At 33.2% G+C, this 26544-nt stretch overlaps 2 protein-coding genes across 2 annotated transcripts in view; one reads left to right on the top strand and one right to left on the bottom strand.

Annotated features, from left to right (window-relative positions):
* LOC149802116 (adhesion G protein-coupled receptor V1-like) overlaps positions 1 to 26544 on the bottom strand; it is a 513020-nt gene that overhangs the window by 280835 nt on the left and 205641 nt on the right. The window lies entirely within an intron of this gene.
* Positions 4616 to 9143, top strand: LOC149802117 (asialoglycoprotein receptor 1-like). Its single transcript, XM_089954387.1, has 2 exons — positions 4616 to 5360; positions 6608 to 9143. The coding sequence occupies exons 1-2, from the start codon at positions 4763 to 4765 to the stop codon at positions 6841 to 6843; spliced, it is 834 nt and encodes a 277-aa protein (XP_089810513.1). The 5' UTR covers positions 4616 to 4762; the 3' UTR covers positions 6844 to 9143.

Here is a 26544-nt window from a genome sequence, read left to right as displayed (position 1 = left end):
TACAGTTTGTTTGGTAAGTGTCTTCTCATTAATCAAATACTTTTGCCAATTTCACTACTAGTCATCACTTTGGAATGTTGTTACTATAATTAATTTCAAAACATAATAATTTATTTGGGTACAAGTTTATCATATTGTTTTACTTAACAGATAATCATGAATTTGTCTTATAAATAAAATACATAAGTATTGATTTTTAGTTTATTCATAAGATGAAAGATACATACCAAAAATTTGTCCAAAAATCAATGATGTTTTGGACCATATTATAATTTTTACGATTATTGGAGTAGCATGTTGGAGATTGGAGTAGCATGTTGGAGTATATTGGGGTAAAAAGGTCATGCTGTGTTAGACCATGTACTAGACAGGACCTGATTCTTTGCATTTAAAAAATATTGTCACTTAACCCAAACCCTATGGAAATAAGGCACATACCTGTTGACAAGAAGAACAGTGACCTGAATATCAGTACAAAATTATAGACCCTGTCTGCAGCAAGGGGAGTATGTTACTTAGCCAAACCTTCTGAATGAGACAAATACCTACCTGTTGGAAGAAACAGTGACCTGTACATTAGTACAACTAAACCATGTCAGGCAGCAATGTGAGTGTTACTGAATGGAAGAAACAGTGACCTGTAGTTTAGTACAACTAAACCATGTCAGGCAGCAATGTGAGTGTTACCAAATGGAAGAAACAGTGACCTGTAGCTTAGTACAACTAAACCATGTCAGGCAGCAATGTGAGTGTTACTGAATGGAAGAAACAGTGACCTGTAGTTTAGTACAACTAAACCATGTCAGGCAGCAATGTGAGTGTTACCAAATGGAAGAAACAGTCACCTGTAGGTTAGTACAACTAAACCATGTCAGGCAGCAATGTGAATGTTACCAAATGGAAGAAACAGTGACATGTAGGTTAGTACAACTAAACCATGTCAGGCAGCAATGTGAGTGTTACTGAATGGAAGAAACATTGACCTGTAGGTTAGTACAACTAAACCATGTCAGGCAGCAATGGAAGTGTTACTGAATGGAAGAAACATTGACATGTAGGTTAGTACAACTAAACCATGTCAGGCAGCAATGGAAGTGTTACTGAATGGAAGAAACAGTGACCTGTAGGTTATTATAACTGAACCATGTCAGGCAGCAATGGAAGTGTTACTGAATGGAAGAAACAGTGACCTGTAGGTTAGTACAACTAAACCATGTCAGGCAGCAATGTGAGTGTTAGTGAATGGAAGAAATACTGACATGTAGGTTAGTACAACTAAACCATGTCAGGCAGCAATGGAAGTGTTACTGAATGGAAGAAACAGTGACGTGTAGGTTATTACAACTAAACCATGTCAGGCAGCAATGGAAGTGTTACTGAATTGAAGAAACAGTGATGTGTAGGTTATTACAACTAAACCATGTCAGGCAGCAATGGAAGTGTTACTGAATTGAAGAAACAGTGACGTGTAGGTTATTACAACTGAACCATGTCAGGCAGCAATGGAAGTGTTACTGAATGGAAGAAACAGTGACCTGTAGGTTAGTACAACTAAACCATGTCAGGCAGCAATGTGAGTGTTACCAAATGGAAGAAACAGTGACATGTAGGTTAGTACAACTAAACCATGTCAGGCAGCAATGGAAGTGTTACTGAATGGAAGAAACATTGACCTGTAGGTTAGTACAACTAAACCATGTCAGGCAGCAATGGAAGTGTTACTGAATGGAAGAAACAGTGACGTGTAGGTTAATACAACTAAACCATGTCAGGCAGCAATGGAAGTGTTACTGAATGGAAGAAACAGTGACCTGTAAGTTATTATAACTGAACCATGTCAGGCAGCAATGTGAGTGTTACTGAATGGAAGAAATACTGACATGTAGGTTAGTACAACTAAACCATGTCAGCAGCAAAAGAATAACATTTGTTCAATGATTAGCTCAGGGAACAAACCATTGTAAATTTGTTGAAATGTTGAGTGTGGACTAATCATTAGTCTGGACTTTGTAAAATAAAAATTTGCCAAAATTGACTACATATGGATCAAACATTGGCTAATTATCATCAGCTAAATACTCTAGGGTAATTTAATAATGTATTTGCTCATGTCACTGTCAAATGCAAATGGCAAAGACCAAACACCTGCCAATAATTAATGTATGCACAAGTCTCGGTTCATGACCTTTGCAATGACATAAGCATTATAAATACGGTAGGGAAAATGGGTGCCTGTGAAAGTTAGGATACTATAATTACTTCTATTATATGGTGAAAAGTTGATTAGAAGCTAAACTATGTCCAGTAGAAATCAAAACAGGTAAGGCAGTGGGGAGGAAGGAGATTTACTGCATGTAATCAAAGAGATGGGAGGCATGGCAAGCACCCACAACCTGCAGATATTTATAAACTAAAAAATGCAGATATTTATAAACTAAAAAATGCAGATATTTATAAATTGAAACTGCAGATATTTATAAATTGAAAATGCAGATATATAAATTGAAAATGCAATAAACTAAAGTTAAAAAGTTGCCCAATTCATGCATGAATACTTACATCCACCTAAATTGTATAAAAAAGAATAGTTTTTTAAATAAAGATATCATCACAGTAGTGGAAGAAGTATTTGCTTGCTATTTATTATGTCATGTTCTTTTGAATTCTTTCATTCCTTAAAACTGCTACACACAATTTTACAAAATCAGGAATGTAAAATTCTCAAATTCAGTAACAATTTCTTATCTGTATTACTGCTTTTAATTAAAATCAATCAACAGCAAATCTGACATCATTTGCTTCAAAAGTAATGAAAGGGAACAAAAGTAGGTAATAACTTCATACCATTGTTTCGGACAGTATCCTGGGAAGGGTGGGGGCACCAAAATGATACTTGTGAACATTGGGACATCTTTTGATTTCTTGGTGACTACTATATATTTGTTTATATGTTGTGCACACAGCTGCAAACAACAAAGACTCAGACTTGCAATACTGCATAACATGCCAACAGCCTGGTATCTACATTGCTTGTTTAATTAGCTGATCTATAGTGAATGGCTTAGACCAAGATCTGCTGGACCAGCCATAGTATGTTGTGACAAATATGGGTCTATGCAGTCTGTTCTATTAAATGACATATGAATTCAAGTAAATAAATGAGACTTTGAGCTGCTGGACCAGTCACATTATGTGGTTACAGATCTGGGTCTATGCTGTATGTTCTATTAAATAATTTCATGTGAACAAATCATACCTAGATCTGCTAGACCAGTCAAAATATGCAGTCTGTTCTATTAAATAATTTCATGTGAACAAATCATACCTAGATCTGCTGGACAAGTCACAATATGCAGTCTGTTCTATTAAATAATTTCATGTGAATAAATCATATCTAGATCTGCTGGACCAGTCACAATATGCAGTATGTTCTATTAAATAATTTCATGTGGATAAATCAAACCTAGATCTGCTGGACCAGTCACAATATGCAGTATGTTCTATTAAATAATTTCATGTGGATAAATCAAACCTAGATCTGCTGGACCAGTCACAATATGCAGTATGTTCTATTAAATAATTTCATGTGAATAAATCAAATCTGGATCTGCAGGACCAGTCACAATATGCAGTATGTTCTATTAAATAATTTCATGTGAATAAATCAAACCTAGCTCTGCTGGACCAAGTGTATTATGCAACAGCAGATATAAGTCTATATAATTCACAACTGAATATGTGTTAATATACAAACATAATTATATTACATGCTTTGTTTCTTTGCTATTCTGATGTGAATCAATTATAACTGTACATTTGCCTTGCTTATCCATAACTTTACAGGGACTCTGTATTTACCTAGTGTTCTACACTGGAGTAGTTGTGGCACTTATGCAGATATGGACATTTTGCATGAAAATGTCCACACCTAAAAATGGCTCTAAACAACCTTCCCACTAGCACTGGTTGTTAGATTTGTGGAACTTATTTTCACCTTGATGAAACACATACCAGAATGCTAAAACAGGATTAAATTTGGCTTGATTTCTGCATTACTGATTTGAATATTTATTGCAAAATGATATGCTGTACCAGAAAAGATCTGAAAACACAGACAAAGTAATATTGTCTAACATATACCTGGCAAAAAAACTGTTTCTGAAATGGGAGTTTGCAAGACCTAGACCCAACTGATATAATATTACCATATATCATGGTCAACTCTAGTGTCATCTCATTTGATTTAAATTTCACAATTTGTGTCAAGTTGGATAATAGTAATACTGATTATAGTAGTAAAGGTGACATGTTCTTTATGTTTTAAGTAGATATTCATTAACTATGAGTAAATTCAAATCAAGTGAAACAAATTCACCAGAGAAACATGTTTACAAGCTGTATTCTCCTATTAGTACTACATGCATATATTTCAATACAGACACACAATTTTATACAGCTTTCCTTTTTGCTCTCAGTGGTGAGAAGAAACAGTTTGCTTTTGAAATTGTGCAAAATCGATTTTCAAGGAATGGCATGTATTATATTAATTATTGTTAGACCAGCTGTGCATTAGTGTTTACAATGAAACTTAATTAAGAGACTCCAGGACAACCGAATATCATTTTCACTGTTAGCAACATTAAATGTAACATGAGCTACAAATTAGTAAGAGTAGAAGATAAATTTTAAAGACTGTGTATCTCAGTTTTGTGCACAACTTGAATGCTTATTTCTGTAACAGCACCAAGTCTGCTACAGTCAAATGGATCAGTTGTTAAAATCATTAACAGCGCTGCTTATGCTAGCATTTTCATTCCATTTTGGAAATAACATTGATATTGACAACAGTTTGGTTAAACAACAAACATGTAGCCTTCTACTCTCCCCAAACTGCAATTATACATTAACAATGACAAGAGATCCCAAATGTGACCTCATAGATAACACAAAGGATCATACTGGAATTCGAAGAAAGAGATCAACAGAAACAGTACAGTTGCAGGCAGCCTCCACTGAAAATGATGCCATCTTGCATAAACTCAAGAGAATGGATCACAAATTGTCCAAGAACATGGAACATTTGTCAACAAGAGTGCTGAGGGGTGTTCGGAAAATGGAAGCCATTGTTGATGATGTCCTAACAAAACAGTCAAAGCGTACCAGTGGAAGCCAAAATGATGGCATATGTCCTCCTGGATTTCAGACTGTGGAAAAATGGCCATATTGTTATTTATTTTCAACATTCAATACAACATGGTTCGAGGCCCGGGATTATTGTGCTGCCTTTGATGGTGACTTAGTCACCCTGGATACACTCAAGGAACATTATATTGTAACATTTCTAATTAAGAATAACCCAGGTAAGGTATATTTATTTTCTGCAAACCAAATTGTGTTATTTTGAGGCAAAATGTAGACTAAGTTAAACAGGTATACTTTCTTGTGAAAATAAAATTGTTTTATTTGTAACATATTTACAAAAATTTCTTAATGTCTCAGAATCCTGTAAATATTTATCACTTCCATCTTTTTCTTAGGTATACTGACATTAACCTAAATTAAATCCTTGCAATTCAAATATTAAAATAAAACAATTAGTAATAACTGAGATCAGCTGCTTTTACTTCATATAATAGCTGAATATCAGTATGTAAAGTCAGTTGACAAAGACAAACCTAAAAAAAACTGTTTAACATACTAAAATGAAAATCTATCAAAAATGGATTGATGGCAATTTGCTGTGTAATAGTTATGGTTTCTGGAAGTTCCATTCTTTATAAGTGAGGAAACAAAATCAAAATTGTAATCTTCATTCTGTTTAAAGATATTATCCCCCTTCTGCATGGGATATAAAATTGGCCAGATGCTTTCTGCTGCAGGTAAAGTTATTTGCAATGGGGCTCATCTAGCGATGTTCTAGTTTAGAAAGTTCTGGACTGTCTAAAAGAGTATGGCTTGCATCAAAGTCTAACTTGGGTATTTCAAGAATTTTACCCTTTTATTCCTTTTTTTGTGTACTTTGTAACACATAACCATGATTGTGCTGATGTGTTGTAATACACCCTCTCCTATTACTAGCTGATGTGAAAGCAAACATATTTTGCCTTTTAACCATGGCACATGATTGATATCATTCTTTGTAAAACATACTCTTCCTCCATCCCACACCTCTTGACTCTCACCCAGAGGATGTTTGTACAACTTTTCAACCAAATTATATTTACAAATGTTACAATAATTGCATTTGCTGAGTATTTCACACTGAACCTTTGACCTTCTCCCACAACCCCAGGAATGGGCTTAAAGTTGTACTGCTCTTCCAGATGGCTCTCATATGGGAAACTTATCTATCAAGTTTGGTGAATTTTCCATACAACAGTTTAGAAGGAAACACAGTTATGGTTGGATGGACAGAGGAGATCACAATATCCCTAAAATCATAACATGGGGTAATTTTTTTTATTACGCAATAAATATTGATAGGTTATTGGTACCCTGAGAATGTAATTTGTATGCTGTCTATATATAATTATAATTTGTATGCTATCTATATATAATTTTTAAGCTATCTATATATAATTATGAGTTCTGCCAAATCTGTTTGCAGATTATCGTGATGCATTGGGATGGTGGACAAGTGGGACTTTTGTCTCAAAGACAAAGCAGTGGATGTGGACATCCCAGCTGCATATGAGACCTTTTACTTTCATCAAGTGGGCCTCTAGAGAACCAAATGAAACTCTGTCTCAGTGTGTGGCCCTTAATAAGGACTTTGATCACCTATGGAGTGATGAACTATGTACCAACAAGTTCAACTTTGTATGTGAAATATCTATTGCTTGATCAACTTATTGGCAGAGTAACCTCCCATGTTAGGGAACTGATATATATATATATATATATATATATATATATATATATATATATATATATATATATATATATATATATATATATATATATATATATATATATATATATATATATATATATATATATATATATAACTATTTTGAATGATATATCAAATTTGTAACAGTAGAATCTGTCTTGAAAGACCATCCCTTCTGACAAACATAACGGTCTTTCAAGACAAATTGTTTCTCATGACAAGTCATTCATCATGGTAGTGGTCTCTCATGACAAGTCATCTGTCATGGTAGTGGTCTCTCATGACAAGTTATCTGTCATGATAGTGGTCTCTCATGACAAGTCATCTGTCATGGTAGTGGTCTCTCATAACAAGTCATCTGTCATGGTAGTGGTCTCTCATGACAAGTCATCTGTCATGGTAGTGGTGTCTCATGACAGGCTTTCCTGCCAACCAAAGAAATTTATTGACATAATTGAAAGAATAGAGAACTGATTTCAGGAGTTAACGTTTTGAGGCTTAAATACCTTAATATAATTCACCCACTTCAATAATTTTTCAACTTCAACAAAGTGTCAGAAGTGTCTCAGCACTGACATGTTGAGCACTAGATCTGTTATATAGTAGTGTTTCCTTAGTTATTTTATTGACAATGTAGTAGTGTTTCCTATGAAAATAATTACCTTGTATGTATATGTAATAGTGTTTCCTATGAAAATAATTACCTTGTATGTCCATGTAGTAGTGTTTCCTATGAAAATAATTACCTTGTATGTACATGTAGTAGTGTTTCCTATGAAAATAATTACCTTGTATGTACATGTAATAGTGTTTAATATGAAAATAATTACCTTGTATGTACATGTAGTAGTGTTTAATATGAAAATAATTACCTTGTATGTACATGTAGTAGTGTTTAATATGAAAATAATTACCTTGTATGTACATGTAGTAGTGTTTAATATGAAAAGAATTACCTTGTATGTACATGTAATAGTGTTTCCTATGAAAATAATTACCTTGTATGTACATGTAATAGTGTTTCCTATGAAAATAATTACCTTGTATGTACATGTAGTAGTGTTTCCTATGAAAATAATTACCTTGTATGTACATGTAGTAGTGTTTAATATGAAAAGAATTACCTTGTATGTACATGTAATAGTGTTTCCTATGAAAATAATTACCTTGTATGTACATGTAATAGTGTTTCCTATGAAAATAATTACCTTGTATGTATATGTAATAGTGTTTCCTATGAAAATAATTACCTTGTATGTACATGTAATAGTGTTTCCTATGAAAATAATTACCTTGTATGTACATGTAGTAGTGTTTAATATGAAAAGAATTACCTTGTATGTACATGTAGTAGTGTTTCCTATGAAAATAATTACTTTTGATATACATATAGTACATTGAAAATAAATGCATTTCCATCCATATCATAGAATTCTGATAAAAAGAGAATTTAAAAGTTGACTTCTGAATAGTACAATTTTTTTTCAGCTTGATGTTATCTATAAATAAACTACTCTGAGAGTCTCACTGTCAAATAAAATATAAACATTTTCATCAACATTATTGTTTGCATAGATTACTGAATTCTAGTTGACAAATACTAAAGTGGACTCATTGTTTTGGCAATGAGCTTCTAATACAAAATCAAACACTGTTTTAGCAGCAGAGAGGGTGAACAGACCACTTGCTTTAAAGTTAATTTATGAAAAATAAAATTTCATACAAAAAAAATGAAAAATATAAGGTCAATAATGTCAAACCGAAGTCTCTAACCAAAACCGAGAGTTCTCTAATTGGATTAGTTCTTTTTGCTACTTCATTTTTGTTGTTTGTGTTTTTCTAAATATATTAAGACCTATACGATATCATGATTGAGGATCATGTAAATATATTGTTATAAATCCATGTGGAGTAGATTGTGCTTTTGAAAAGAAGTTTTTGAACTTAATGATGTCCATGTCCACTGAACACCAGGTCTGATGAATGTTTATGTGTATCGCCTCCATTAAACACAACTAATATATTGCAGTTATCTCTTCTCACTTTAGCGATTTGTGTATATCACTGAGTAACATCAATCATGTCTGTGTTTTTGTGTCTGCCTCAAGAAAATATCTGAGCTGGATTCAACTGTTTGTCCAGCATCACATCATTGTATAGTACAAGATTATTAATAAATCCATAGAGGTCATCCATGGATGGGGCTTCAGCAATATCGGTGATAAAATAAATAATATTATTACCGTCTTCATTCAATGACTTAGCTTCTTCATTAAAATCTTTATGTACATCATAGCATCTCTGATCATCTACAGATGGTGCCACTAAATATAATTTATCCCACTTGAGCCATCTCATTATCAAATTAAGCAGTAATTGTGTTTTACCCGATCTGGATGGACCTATTATTATCATTCTGATGGAATTCAGTAATGCTGAAATATGTTTTACTTTTTCTTGCTTTCATGTAGCTGACAAAATCAATGACATCCATGTTATACAAATATGATAAATAATATGGATTTATATTATGTTTGATGTAGAGCTTCCACCCCCACAAGAAGATTAACAACAACAATAACAGAAAATAAAAAGCAAACACTTACAGGTAAATGTGTAAAATGTGGTACAAAAAATATATATTTATTTTGTCTCAAGACAGGTGGTGATACCACTGCTTCATTAGGAAAATTACCAGGTGCTACAGGAGCTAAGTATCCAGGAGAAAAACATCTTCCCGGATATAATTATTGCAGTCCTGGAACTTGACTTGATATCTGACTTGATGAGCAAGATCAACCAAGACCTGGAGAGTTTCCAGTAAATGTGATTGATCAAGCAAATCACGTTCATGACGTAGCATATAAAAATAAGGATTTACAACAATGACTTATTGCAGAAGTGAAGTTGATTCACTCATTAAATTCCATAAAAATAAATCTTTCAGAAAATCATTAGCTAATTGGCTGACAAGATCTGCAATGAAAGATAAACTAGTATTAGGGGCCAGTAATTAATCAACCAATTATTATTATTATAATGGGAACAATTTATTATAGCCCAAGAGGATATTGGAGGGGTAGTGATTTAATAAACTTGCTGATGCTGCAAATGTTACACGTTCTGTTGCTGCAAATTTGTTAGCACAACAGGGATGGCAAATTTATCTACCAGTGTTCTAAAGAAGCAGAAATACTATCAACTAAAACACCAGCTGAAGTTGTATCTGTTTTTGAATGAATTAATCAATGATTACCCTTGCAATGGCCACAGTTACTACATGTTGATCCTGGCAAAGAATTTCTTGGTGCAGTATCATCTCTAATGAAAATACATAATGTCAAAAGTAGACAAGGACGTACTGCAATTCATCATGATCAGGCGATTGTTGAACGATTTAATTGAACACTTGCTGAGAGATTGTTTGAATATCAATATGTGAAAGAAATAATTCAGAAAGATATGAGATCCCCCAAATGGGTTGCAAGATTACCAAGTGTGACAGCTGCATTAAATAATGAAATTACTCATGCAATTTCTATGAAACCCATCAATACAATTACAAAAAGACATATACCAATACAACAACATGACTCCTTTTCAAAACAACCAGTACTAGATAATGTGACTGTAAGATATTTATATGAACCCGGTGTACTTGAAGGTGGTAAAAAAAGAGCGACTGATTATGTGAACAATTACAAGTAATTCCTGAAGACACACAATTACCACTATGTTCACTTTTGTAAACTAGCACCTCGATGTCAATTACATTCATTAGACAGGTTAGCATCACATTTTCACACGTATGACCAAAATTACTATTAATTCTGTCTACTGTAAATTGTCTTGGATTATTATTTGAATACTGCCACAACATTACTGTGTTACAGCTCGCACAATGATTATTTTGCTGTTGTTTCAGTGTTGCATTTATTTTTATTGTCACAATGTTTATAACTAACCAATTTTTTCTTACTACATCATCGATATTGTCAGTAACAGTTTGATTATTATTTTCTGTAAAGTCTATGATAACCCTCTGCAGCTGAGATATTCTTCAGACTTGAGACACTGCGAGATAAACTAAATTTGACCAGTCGATACAATCATCAACAATCCAAATAATAATATCAGAAATAGTTAATCCTTGAGATGAATGAATCACTATAGCATATCCTAGAGTCCACAGAGTTTTGTCCCTGACTGTGTCAGGTGTTAATACGCTCTCAACAACAGTGACTGGAACTAAAACAATACCACTTAGCACAAGATTTTGTTTCTCTTACAATCCTGGTATTTCAACTTCAATATTTTGTCATCGCATATCTGCTGGTCAATAACACAATTGTACGGGTAGATTTGAAAAGTTTTCCTTACGTAACATAAATAATTGTTGTTGAAGTATATCACGAACTATCTTTCTACTTCCAACTATCAAATCCTATTGTTCATATGTGTTTCTGAAATTATTTCATGCATTATTTCCAACTGAATTTTATTTGGTTGTAGTCTGATTAATTTCTTAAACTCTCTTAATTCTGGATCAAGTGATCTATGAACATCATTTATTTCTTCATAATAATCTATGAATTGTTTCAGCCATTCATGTGGAGACAATCCAACAAAAGGCGGTAGTTGACCATGATCGCCACACATTATTACAGCAGTATTTTTTGTCAACAACCAATCAAGAAATATTTTTTGTGTTTCTAGTGACACTTTACATATTTCATCCCAAATAATAATCCTTGGAATATATCTTTCAGCAATTCGTTCAGGAGTCCATGTATCACCTTGCACCAAAGAAAGCTATGATAAGTATGAGATTTAATTTGTTCATTTCTCTGGCGAGTCTGTGTGTAGGTGTTAATACAGCCATATCAACATAGTTTGAAGAACTCTGACGAAATAACTCAGTCAAACATGTCGTTTTACCAGAACCACCCAGTCCATTAAGATAAATAGTCTTATGTCTGGTGACAAGATAATATATGGATGGTGTTGATTCTGATATTTTATTACTTTCATAATAAATATTTAACATTTCAACCTCAGCAGATTCAGAATAACTAAATATTGTTTCTTGTTTTATTCTCCATTCGCCCCATGATGCATTGTTCTAACAATCCTGCATGTTCTTTATTGATATAAAATGAATCCATAGCAACTCTAATGGCAAATTCAGAAAATCTGTTTATCATCAATAATAAATTTGTCAAAACATACGAGAGCATTGAAGATCTAAAAATGAGTAAACTGCGGTGACTCACCATTAATATAACTCATAATTGTACCAAATTTAGTTCCAATAGGCAAGAAAACTGTTTCTCAACTTATAAATATGTTTCTCTTTGTTGTATCAGTAATTATAAAATCTAGTTCAGCATCATCTATAATCAATCTTGTACAATGTCATTTCTGGTCATGTGATCCTCCTTGGGTAAATTTACCAATTATTTTTCTGCCAAGATCTTTTGTTATTTTATTTTCAAAATCGGTTACATCAGGATTTTTATAATCAAAATATTTCTTTTGCTGTGGTAACCAAACTTGTTCTTGCAGACTACAGTATATGATATAATTGCTTCACTTACTGTTATCAATCATAGTATTTTTACATCAAGCATATACCGTAATAATACTGTTGGAGCCCACAGTTTTTTTCTGAAAAGTGATTGCCAAACCAGACATAACAACTTGGATGAAGATTTTCAGCAAACTTAAATTACTCGATACAAGCAAATCCAGTCAAGTCAAAATTTAGTAATGGTCCGTTTATGATACTCTGGGTATCTCGTGTGTTGGATGTCCAAATCGCTCAAAATACTTAGAACACTCTCCAAGAAAACTTCTGGGATGACATGCAACTATATCAACTGAGATAACATTTTATAATCGTATCTGGTATTCCATAATACACCGTGTCCTTATTCGACACAACTCGACAACAATACCGGATCAGTCTTACTTTTTGTAAGTTAATAAAATTAAATACATCACCGTTATAGAACATAACAGCTCCATCTCGTGGAAATATTGTCACTGCAGATGTCCATGTATACTCATTACAATCAAAGATATTTATTGGAGTTCCTTTCGATTTATATTTTGATTCGTATAAAATCTCTCCTGGTATTGTTTTTCCTGTTATTGGGAATTTTAATTTATTTCCTATTTCAGCAACATCATTTATTGTAGCTCCTTTATCCTTGACTGATTTACCCCATTTGTTTATTTTTTCACATTGTAGATCTGTTAGTTTATTTATTTCCACTTATTACATTTGTAAAATGTTTCATTACTTGTGCGTCTACACGATTTATTTTTGAAAATTCCATTTGTTTGAGATCATGAATGTTGGGTTTATCATTCAGCGGATATATTGCAAAAATAACTACGGTCACAGGATACGCTCTTTCATAATACAGTTTGTCAATACCAGTCAACATTCCTGGTTTGGAATTTTTATTCAACGTAACAATATTTCCAGTGTGAAGACGAACGGGGTCATGTTTATCACGAATAATCCAAGTATCATCTAATCCCACGATAAATTTTGCTCTGAAAAAATAGCTTTGATTATCGAGATAATTAATAACCATAGCTGCTCGTTGGTCATTCATTGTAGAATCAATAACATTTGTATCGTTAATAATTTTGAATGTTGGCCACACATTAGATGGACCTACTCTTCTAAATTCTTTCCTGGCGTTATGAATACTTTTAATCAAAGTTTCCGTGTGATCAACCAGAGCTCGTCTTCGTGGGTCAGGGGTTCTTATATCAAGATCGAATTTAGATCTAGAAGGCTCGATTGTAGATAATATCTCAAATTCTTCCATAGTATAATTAAGACAAATATATATTTAAATTGAAATATAATTATATATATAATGATTCAAACAAAGAATAAATGCAAATGGCCAATGATGGGTTCTGCAACTCATTGTAACAAAGCTTGCGTAAGGAAATCATTTGGACTTCACTTACAAAGTGTACTAAGAGAGAGTTATGGACCAAAACCGTGAATGACATGTGGTGTTAGGGTTAGAGGAAAAACAAAATTTCTGTGTGCAATGTGGTGGTAAAAAAATACATACACCTGAAAAGAAATCATGATTAAAACAATAACACCGACAACAATGACAAGATTATAAGTAATGCTGAAGATTATCTCACCAGATTTTCAAAATAATCATTTAGACAAATAATATTATTATTTATAATGGAGCAAAAAGAATTTGTAAAACATTCTATCATCAAGAATTATAAGGAATCTCGTGATGTCAGGCGATGTCGATAAAAAAAACAGTTGGTAATGCCACTAATGCTGGTTACCTCATGTTCATTACTAAGAGGAATAAACACTAATCCTGTCATAAATTTGTATACGAGTGCTTGAATGGATTAATCGAAAAGGGTCTTGTGATCGATCATATTGATTTAGATAAGAAAAATAACTCTTTAAATAATTTATGAGCCATCACACAAAGTCAGAGCAGCAAATTTGGAAAAACTGGAAAACATACAAAAATTGAAAAAATTATTAAGTCTGTAAATACAAAAACTGGCAAAGAAATGGTATTTTCATCGATAAATGCAGCTAGAAAATATTTTGATAATAGCACGCGTTCTGTAAAACGTGTTACAGATAATATTTCCAAATCAGCTTTTTCGAAGAAATATAAACAAAAATAATATTTTATTATTGTTGAAGGGAGACAACTCTGTCAAGCTAAATTCTCTCCGGTAGAGTAATTATGTATTTTGCTTGTTACTACGTAATTGACCTATTATTATTTTTTGTCGTCGTAACTAATTATATACAATAATTTAACCATTTGTGTGTGATAATTAATATCAGTGAGGTAATGTAATTTTGTAATACTTCAGATTAGTGAAAGGATATTTACATCTTCTAATTTCATCTCTGATAAATTCAGAAAATCGCCCGCTTTGTAATGCGGTAGTTATTTTTAGATCTCTCTGTTATACAGAAATACATGTATATCAATCCTGACATATTCCAAGGCAGAATTATATACAGTATATGATTATTTTAATACGATGTGTTCTGAAAAATGGAAAATAAATCCACCCCGTGGTTATAATAATGATCAGTTGTAGGAATCCAGCATGGGTAACTTTATACTAATTTCTAACATATATATGCAAGGTTGGTACGTAGCTCAGTTGTAGCGTAGCTGATTCTCATACTCGAGGTTTAGCGTTCCAATCCCAAGACTGACAAACTGTCGAGGGTGGCGGTATTTCGCACCACTTCATTAAAAATGCGGGGGCTCCAGCCACAAGGATTTCATGTACACCTCCTCACCACGTCGAACAAAGTGGTGAGTGCGTTTTGCAGTGAGAGGGGTGTGCATGAAACTGAAAGGCCCAGATAACCCTCTGAATCTCTAAAATTTCGTTTTGTTTTGGGATTCGCTGATGGTGTCTATGCAGTTGGAGCCTCCAAAAATAAATTGTAGCGTGATGCGAGCTCTCAATCTCACTGAAGGGTACAAAAAACATTCAGAAAGAATGTCAGCCAAAAAGAAAAGCCTCGTGGGGTGCCAAAAGGACCATTAAAAAGGTCTCACCAAAAGACCGTATGGAAAAAGGTTCAAAGACCTGAAGGGACCCCATTTTTACAATTATATATTATATATATATAATGAACTATGAAAATATTAATGTTATTCTGCAATTAAAAAATTAAAATACGACAGCATAAAAATATCTCACGAACTAAATCCTGATTTTGAATCAATAATGATAGTTTGAAGATATACACTACCAGAAGAATATAGATTCATAAAGCTGATCCAACAGTCTTTGTTTCAGTGACAGTGAAAGATACAGAAGTTAAAAAATTCGCATCTCTCACATGCAATTGAAAAAATTAGATCAGAATTAGCTAACGAATACAAAACAAACAAATATTAATACTTGCGTGAGGCAATTGAGAAAGATTATGTCTGATCGTGAAAATTAAAGCAGTGTCAGTAATTGTGAAAATGAAAATTATGGCAGCGATCGTTTTAACTTTGTCTAGTATAACAGATTGTGAAAATGATCAGATTTATTTTATATAGTTCTGATTGAGATTATAATATTTATTCTGATAATAATAATAATAATAATAATAATAATAATAATAATAATAATAATAATAATAATTTTATTCTGATAAAAGTATTTATTTGGATTATAATATTTATTCTGATAATGTTACTTCAGACGGTGTATCATGAGAATTTATCAAAAAATCATCAAAATCAATTAGAAAGTGTGTGAGTAATTTAACGGATTTGTAAAGACCCATTCAATAATAATAATAATAATAATAATAATAATAAAAATAAAAATAATAATAATTTTTATTTTGATAATAATATTCATTATGTTATTTCTGTTTTTAGAAGGATTTTCATGATTTTTGTATCATATACCCCATCAAATTATAAAATCTGACTGATTTTCACAATAAAGGGTAGAATATACCCTATAAAATTCAATAATCAGTGAAGAATAAGATTTTTTATTTTATTCTGAAAATAATATTTATTCTGATAATATTTATTATGTTTTCTCTTTTAGTAGGATTTTAAGAATTTGTAGTAACTATCACCCTATCAAATTATAACACCTGACTGATTTTCATGATTGTTAAGTACCATTCACCTGAAATCTGAACGAGAATCAGCATTAAAAAAATTATGTTATAATATATTTATTTCTTCCTTCACAACTTCAATGATGAAATTATTATGAGATTTTTTATTTTTTTCTTTTTTCGATGACATTTTCAATATTTTGAGTATTATTTGCCCAATCAATTTGATTAATTGTTTGATAATCTTATTTAATTTTGGTAATATACCCATCAATTTGATGAAATTGTCTGATAATCTGATTTAATTTGGGTAATATACCTATCAATTGGATCAAATTGTTCGATAATCCGATTTAATTTGGGTAATACACCCAACAATTTGATGAAATTGTTTGATAATCTGAAATAATATTAATAACGATTAAAAAATCAATAATAAAATTATTGAACATAAAATTGTTAATGAAATTGACTAATAATAGGAAAAATTGTGGGTAATATACCCATCAATTTGACGAAATTTGACTAATAATCTGAAATAATATTAATAACGATCAAATCAAAATAAAATTATTGAACATAAAAGTGTTAATGAAACTGTTTGATAACCTGAATACTATGGGTAATATACCCATCAATTTCATGAACTTGTTTGATAATCGGAAATATTTTGGGTAATAAACCCGTCATAGATTGATGAAATCTAATTGATGATCATTAAAAAATAAATTCCGTTATGATATATTTATTTGTTTTTTTGACGAAGTCAAGAATGAAATTATCATTATGTAATTTTTTATTTTTCTGTTTTCGAAGAGATTTTTATTATTTTGAGTATTATTTTCCCCACCAATTATAAAATCTGACTGATCTTTGTTATTGAAAGTATAATTTTACCCCATCAATTATAAAATCTGACTGATTTTTGTTATTTTAAGTATCATTTTAACCCATCAATTATAAAATATGACTGCCTTGACTTTGTCAAGATTAAGTAACAATAACCTGAAATCTGAGCGAGAATCAGTAAAAAATAAATTTTGTTATATATATTTTATTTCCCTGATTATGAACCAGGATTGAGAATCAATGACTAACGTGAAGATCTATGATCGCACATACAGATTTATATTCAGAGTTTTATCTTGTAAATCAAGTAAATATCCGGACTGATCAGTAAGTTTGAAATGTATCCTTGATAATACCGGATTATGACATCGCAAATATACTAGATTAATAGGTTCTTGTACGATCAAATATCCAAGAGGTAATTGGGGTGTAAATGTGTATAAAATATATTTTTGCTATTTGATAGTTGCCACCAATTGCATCGCATACAAGATTAGATGCAATTGTTGATGTTAAATTAACAATACCCGGTGAACTATGATGGCCGCCACCGTACAGATTATTGTTATGTTTGAGAATACCTGCTGGTGGGGTTATTTTTCTCCATGACTCAAAGATTTGTTGAAAATATTCATCGATAATATCTTTGTCCCATATTTTTATTTCGTCGGTATTAACTCCTGGTAATATAAAATTCAGTAAATCTGCCTCGGTTATTTTATAATAATTAGTAAATAGTCTCTTCAAGGATATTTTTATTCTTCTCTCCCCCCCCCACCTTCGTCTATTGACACACCACTAACATTTATATGCTCAATAATACTTCGGTTAGCATACTAAAGATCTGATACAATTTGATTTCAATGTTGTATTGTTTGAATGATTTTCCTTTTTATATCACTATTAGGATACTCCAAAACATAATTTCAAATAAATTTACTAATGTTGTGGACATAGTTATGTGTTCATCTTTCATTTCATTAGCAATTGATCTAAATTCTTCTTCATTAACAACAAATGTATCAGAGTTTATTGGATCAAGGTTGTGTTGAATATGATAATGATGACGAAAATCAGTATTCCACGGATACTTTTTTTGTTGATAATCTGGACTTGTTATAATTTTATTTCGTTAATAGAGAAATAATCTCGTTTTGGTTCTCGTGGTCCTTGATAAACAGGTGGTATCTCTGGCCATCCTAACATATTTCGGATTGATGACTGATATATATCATGGTCATATTTTAGACTGGATTCTTCATAGACCTGATGATAACATTCTACCGTCCTCCCTGGTATACCATGAACTTGCATCAGATCACCTCTGCATTATATGCCATCTTGACGTATCAGTCCCTAACCCTCCACCTTTATCTGCTACTAAGAGAAACCTCCGTATGATAAATAGAACCAAACTAATGCACGACATCCAAGCTAACCTAACAACTTGCTTACCTCCTACCGCAGAACAACAAGATAACTGCCTGCGTTCATTGCTCGACAAACATGCCCCAGCTACCAAGTGCAGAGTATCAATTCAAAAGTGTTCTCCATGGTATAGCAGTGTTAGGGACCAGCTTCGCACTGCTTAAAGAGACCACCATAAAGCTGAAAGGCTTCGGCATTCCACCAGACTCACTATTCATAAGCAAATCTATGAAGCCGCTAAGAAGAATGTCACAGATATAGTCCATGCAGCGAAATCAGCCCACTACACTACTAAGATCATGGAAAGTTTCAGCTGCAAAGAGCTCTTCGAGATTATTAACAAGCTAATGTCAAGGAACAAATCTACACCACTTCCAACTATCTTCTCTCCAGTCAACCTTCCGGACATGTTTGCAAATTTCTTATGTGACAAAGTACAAACCATTAGAGATAAGCTTGACACCACAATTTCAACTGACTCGTCGTCACCATCCAGTTGGGATACCGAATTTGAGTGGCAACCATTAGCAGCATTTGAACCTGTCTCTATGGATTTCGTACGTACAATCGTGATGAAGAGTGCACCAAAGTCATGTGAACTTGATCCAATTCCAACATCACTGCTGCTTGAGTGCTTAGATCCAGTATTGCTTTCACTAACTGATGTTATTAATACCTCTCTCTCATCCGGAGAATTCCCATCATTTTTCAAAACTGCCATTGTAAAGCCTCTGCTGAAGAAACCAACACTAGACCATAACGATTTAAAGAACTACCGCCCAGTTTCTAATCTCCCATTCATATCAAAAACCTTAGAAAAGGTTGTTCTATCTCAGCTTGTATCTCATCTAAATTCAAAGTCTTTTTAGCAATGTACAATCTGCATATCGCCCTTGCCACAGTACTGAAACTACTCTTCTAAAAGTAGTTAATGACATTCTCTCTGCGTTGGATAGCAGAAAGATTACAGTCCTCACCCTCCTTGAAATGTTTACAGCATTTGACACAATAGACCATGATATATTAATTCACCGGTTGCAGCATGTATTTGGCATTCATGATACAGCCTTACTGTGGTTCAAGTCCTACTTGGTCAACAGGACACAAATTGTGTCCGCAAATGGAATACACTCCAGTCCAGTTGATCTACGTTGTGGTGTTCTACAGGGGTCTGTTCCTGGACCTGTTCTCTTCATTCTATACACTCAGTCGCTCTCAAGTGTCATAGATCATCATCCAGTGCCTCACCAATTGTACGCTGATGACACCCAAACATACAAATCTAGCCATCCAACTGAAGTTGATGCTACCATCCAAGGTGTAGAGAGGTGCATTTCTGATGTGAAATCATGGATGACATGTAACAAGCTGCAGATGAATGATGATAAAACTGAAGCCATTCTGATCTGATCACAACACAAAGACTTTCTCATTCACATTCTTTACCTGAAACAATAAATATCAGCAACACCAACATTAAATTCACACAATCAGTACGAAACCTGAGTGTTACTCTGGACAGTACTCTCACATTACACCAACATGTCATGAACATATGCAAGGCTGCATATCTTGAGCTGAGACGCATCAGCTCCATTCGCAAATATCTTTCAGTTGATGCCACTGAAACACTTGTGTGTTCATTAGTACTTTCAAGACTGGACTATTGAAACTCAATTCTATCTGGTTCATCTCAATATCTGCTCCAGAAACTTCAAAAAGTTCAAAACACAGCTGCTCGGATCATACTTAGAGTACCACGATCAGAGCACACCTCCCTGCTGCTCTGTACCCTACACTGGCTATACATTCGATCCAGAATCAAACACAAAATTTGTTATCTGTGCTACGTTTCACAGACAGACTCTAGTCCAACATACCTATCCGACCTCACTCATGTGTACACACCTGCAAGATACTTACACTCCTCTTCTGACAATCGTATACTCATTATTCCTACTATGAAAACAAAGTCATATGGACAGCGTTCTTTTGCATACCAGGAACCAGCAATGTTGAATGAATTGCCCACTGAACTTAGACACAAAGACACAGTGATCCCATTCAAGAGTGCTCTCAAAACTCACTTTTTTCGACTGCAAGAGCAAACTTAAAGACCTAATAATGTTTCCTACCTTAAATATTCTCAGCATGTTTTTTTTATGTTTTCTGATTTCATGGTGCTTGTGTTTGTAATCATATCATTATATATGTTTTTTTTTATCTTACATGTGTTGTCTAATGTTGTAAAGCTCTTAGAGCTTCTAAAGATTAGGCGCTGTACAAAGTCCTTATTATTATTATTATCATCAGAGAGTTTATTTCTATCTCAGTTGATAATGTTGGTTCATGAACAGTGATAGCACTTTTAGATTCTCTTTCAGTAACAGATTTAATTCTGCGCTGGAATTCATCGTTGATTTGTTAACTTTGATAACCGCCCGTGGGAATTTCAACAACATGCCCATCGGGAGTTCCATCTTGTTTATTATTATTTGCAAATACCAGAATTATTTGCTGGTAATCCACCAAATGATCTTGATCTGATATTTGGCCAGCTGTAATATACTCGCAATCGTGCTAGTGATATTTTTTGTGTGCTGGAATTGCAGTTGGAAAGTTAACACTAAATTCAGGATTAGTTGAGCTTGCTGATGTCATCATAGTTTTTGACGGAGTTGTATTAACGACAATCTGCTGTAGTTACTCGTTCGGGGTTGACATTATTCATTTTATGTAACTTCTAAATCAATTATTATTATTATTATTATTATTATTATTATTATTATTATTATTATTATTATGATTATTTAAATCAGACGCATATTGATTCTATCACAGTCATTACATCTTTATAAATTCCAATCATCTGTGTAAATCAAAATCTGATTTTAATCTATCACCAAGACTCAATGATAACAACGAATATAATTTAGATTATGCCAGCGTTGACGCATGTAAATTTATTATATACTCATGTAATTTTTTATTTGTACATGAGCATATTTTTTTTTGCGATGTTATTAAGAATACCAGCAATTGTTGTTGAAGCTGAAACACAAATTGTTACAACTGCTGGTGATGTTATTGTTTATTGTTGATAGTAATACACCGGATCCAGCAATAACAGCAGACGCTGAATAAACAATTATGTCAACAACAAGTATACGTCTGCGATATTTCTTTTACTTTTACTGCATACTCGTCAACGATATATTTTAGTTTTGTTTGCCATTCACGTGACTGATTATAGATGTAATGTTGAACATTGATTGGGGAGCTCATTGTATTTTATGTAGTGGTATTTTAGCAACTAATTCAAGACACCAATATTACAACACGGGATTGCCTTTTTCTTCCGGTTCCACCACGAATGTTCCTCGTCATTTTGATCCAACATAACTAACATATATCCAGTAAACTCGTTAATTGGATAACGCAGTGGTATTGCGGTGGATATCGTGAATGTCGTAGTACCAAGTACTGAGAATCTGTATAACCCGTTACCCTCAGCGTGATGTTTAATGGATTTATTGAGTGGTGACCATAATGTTGATCCAGATGATACCGTATATACAACACTATCGGTAAAAAAAAAATTATGCCAGAGAGCTTGATATCAATAACCGGTGGACTTCCCAAAATTCGTTAATGGCTCTATTTACGTTTCTACGAAAATTTGTAGACGATTGTACAAGATTAGGATATTCAGATCTAAATGTGGCCATTTCATCATTGATTGTCATTAACGAGTTCATCAACGAAATGTTGCTATCATCAACATATTTCTTCACTGCAACGTCGTTGATTCTGGTTCTCCAAGACCAGAAATTTTATTATTAGTCATATTGAGAGAACCAGTCATTGTAACACTTGCGGTTAATAAATGATCGTTGATCTCAGTTCTCATCATGTTGATGTTGTCTACATATCTTTTTGTTACCACATCATCATTTGATCTTGGTCCTCTCACATTATTAATTGTATTTTTACTCCTATTGAGATCGCCATATATAATATCCCCAATTATTCTGATACGTCCCTCAATTTCTCCCATGACTGATAGAACTGATTCCTCTGATTTTTTTAATTTTACCATTTTTAGTAAGCACCACTAAGTTATCTTCTGTTGCATCTGGAACCCACAGAATAATATCTTTCAACGGGATATTACTCGCCTTTAATCGTCCTTGTTTATCTTGAAAAACAATGGCTTCATTTTGATCCACATTTGCAAGACATAAAAGATTAGCGAGTTCATTCTTGACCTCATCAAGGGTTGCATATTTAGATAAGTTGCCCTGAGTTTTTTCCTGAGTCCTACTCCAAGAAGATCTTCTGCAAAAATCTACCATTATACTTTAAGATCTGTTTAAAACGACAGACCATCTGCTTGTATACTCATGCACGACTTTATGAGGTGGTATTGTTGATGATGACACATTGTCGAGTACAGCAATTACTTCACACCCACATATTAGTGGATCTGGTATTGTCTGTGTTAGTAATGTTGAATACCAGACTGGAGTTTTTACTGTGTTTACATAATTTAAAAATTCTTTTGGTGGATCCAACCCATACAAATCAAAATAAACAATTCCACATGGATCAATTGCATATGCCAAACGAGTACCTGGACCAGAACTTTTATTTAGATTAATAATGCCTCTTTCAACATTGTTTGGTTGTTTTGGTAATTGATCAGGCATAAAAACACCTCTGTTTTTTATATTTAATTTTTTACAGCATTAAGTAATTAAAAATTTGACATAGGAGGAATCAGCAAAGTGTTCCTGGAAGTTTCAGACCTTTTCCGTACCAATGAGGGGTTTTTGGTAATCTTAGACCCCTTCCTTTTTCTTAAGAAGTCTTTATTCCTTTTCCTGTTGCTTTCTTTAATGTCATTCCAGTAGCAGTTCCAACAGCACCAAGTGCAGCTGCTTTTGCAACAGCTGGAGCCACGGCAGCTATTAACGCTGGTATAGCTGCAAGACATGGAAATATACCACCTGTTTTAACTACGTCTTTAATGGCATCCACAGAACAATCAAATTTAACATCGGTATTTGATTGTTTGGCATTACTGAAGTGCTTGAGTTGATGTTCAGTCAGTGAAAGTTTATTTTTGCCACCTCTCTGATCATTTTTTAGTGTTAAATTTGTTCCAGAATTCTTTTTTGATACTGATTGTAACTTTGTAATCTGACAAGGAGTCAGACTGACACTAACATGATGATATGACATTATAAATATCATGAGCGATTTAATTACATGTTTTCTACTGGGGCATTAATAACTCTCATTTGTCCACCAACACCTTCAAGTAGCATTGTTTTGTCTGACTGCTCTATAATTAGGAACAGCTGCAGCATCTCTATTTACACAAACTCAAAAATGTATATCAATGACAGAGTGTCTAACTAAATCCAGGTGTTTCAGTGAAAAGTAATTGATTATTTAAAACATTGTAAAATCTAATTGTGATATCTGTAAACCAGAATCAATATTCTGATCATGCCCCATAAACTTAATCAAATGATGACATACATGTGCTACATGATTTTGATCAAGATTTAACAATATATCTTCAGATGGTTCTTGATGTCCATTTATCCTTAAAGAAACCTCAGTAACATTGAGCTTATCAAATATCATTAAACTATTATTTTCATCGTTTATTTGTGCAATATCTTGAAATGCAACAAATATATGTCTAGGTGCAGAAACAACTTGCTGTGATGCTATATGCCATGTGAATAAACCATTGACTACTATAAACACTATCTGCAGTCATTGTCAACCATGACAATGTTGATTTACCACCTTGACCCATGAAAGATAACAATCTTTGTTATTCATCAATTGATGGAGTCATCACTGGCATCCACAATGAAAGTTTTGTCAATATTACTTTACACTCATCAGCTGGACACCAAACTGCATCATTGTCTGTAGCTTTTCTTACAAGTGCAACAGTATGTTTAGCTCCAAAAATAACTTTTCTAACATCTCTACAAAATCCAAATTTATGAGATAATGGAATTGCACATGAAACTCTTCTATGATCACCTTTTAACACTGATCGACATACTGAGAATCCTAAATTAAAATTTGGATTAACTCTGATAATCATATTTTCCACATCAGCATCAGCATTGTTGGTGAAGTTTCTCGGTCGTCTTATTTCATGCTGTCTTCGATCAGAAAAGCCAGAAGTATCCTTAGCAAACATCATTGACGGACCAACTGATATTGAATAATCATCTGAATATCTTGCTAGACCTACTATCATCATGGCAACATTGACATCTTTCTGAATTGATTTAATATTTCTTCTGTCGATGATATATGTGGCGCTGTCAAACAATGCCATAATAGACCCCGAACAACATCACCGTAGAATGCTTTGTGTGTTGGTAATCATGAATTTATCACCCTGACCAATCTAGGTCTAAGCTGAGAATTATGTTTGATCATCTTATTTTCTTGTCACTGATCTAATTACATACCCTCAATCACTGTGGCAATTATCAACCAATTCATCGATGAGAGATCGATAAATATTAATGTCCATGATACCACCTGTAAATAATCTCTGACAAATATTAGCTACTTCATTAACAATTTCTGGGTAATTATTACCAGCTTGTTTTCCGCCAATCAGAATTTCTAGACGTTCAACATTGGCAAGGACATTATTAGGACATGGAGTAATAAGACTACTTCCTTGAGTAACAAGACCACTTCCAGTTGCTCCTTCTTCCTCATTTATTTTTATATCTGCTTCTTTCTCCCATTTTCCTGAGACTGATTTCCATTTTGCATGTTTCTTACTTGGTGAATGTAATTCCTTCCTTTGTCTAATTTCTTCAAATTCCAAATCTTCTTTTTGTTTCCTTGCTACTTCAACCTCTAAGTTTTGACTTCATTTATTTTACTTTTCATTAATCCTTGATTGTTTAGCTTCTTCAAGTTACAAATTCATTTCTTCTTCTTTTTGTCTCCTTTCCAGCATTGCTTGTCTAATATGCTCATCTACTGTCTGGTTAAAAATGTTAAAATTATTAACATCTTCTTCAGTTCTGATTTGTGGAGTATTAGCAGTGATGCGATATACATCCCTAATCCAATCGGCAGATCTCATAGTTTTTACATATTCGGGTTTTACATAATTATCTCTATTATGATATCCAACCATGGCAATATCAATTGTTTTTTGGGGAGTGATTTTGGCATTACCTTCAGGTGTACATTTTTGAATGATGTTAGTCATGACTTTTGGCAGCGGTTGTGGTTGAACTTCAGTTGTGGTTGAGGAGGTTGTTGAGGTGGTTGTTGAGCTGCTTGAAGATAACAACAGTCAATGTCTCAAGAGCTTTTTGAGCTGTCTCATTTGCTGTAACAATTTTCTTGGTTGGTTTGATAATTGGTTTGAATAACTGTTCTGTACCTTCTGCAAATTCCACCTGTTTGGCAGTAGCCAGTGATCTTGCAATACAAAATCAAACACTGTTTGGCAGTGGCCAGTGTGCTTGCAATACAAAATCAAACACTGTTTGGCAGTGGCCAATGTGCTTGCAATACAAAATCAAACACTGTTTGGCAGTGACCAATGTGCTTGCAATACAAAATCAAACACTGTTTGGCAGTGGCCAATGTGCTTACAATACAAAATCAAACACTGTTTGGCAGTGGCCAATGTGCTTGCAATACAAAATCAAACACTAGTTTTTCAGTGGACAATGAGTTTGCAATA

This window comes from Sinohyriopsis cumingii, chromosome 4 (assembly GCF_028554795.1).
Source record: "Sinohyriopsis cumingii isolate HCF-2022 chromosome 4, ASM2855479v2, whole genome shotgun sequence".
NCBI lineage: Eukaryota > Metazoa > Mollusca > Bivalvia > Unionida > Unionidae > Sinohyriopsis > Sinohyriopsis cumingii.
This window is presented reverse-complemented; position numbering and strand designations above follow the sequence as displayed.

Coding starts and splice junctions, on each gene's coding strand:
- LOC149802117 (XM_089954387.1), top strand. CDS start 4,763: ATGGATCAGTTGTTAAAATCATTAACAGCGCTGCTTATGCTAGCATTT. Junction 5,361..6,607: donor TCTAATTAAGAATAACCCAG/GTAAGGTATATT, acceptor ATCTGTTTGCAG/ATTATCGTGATGCATTGGGA.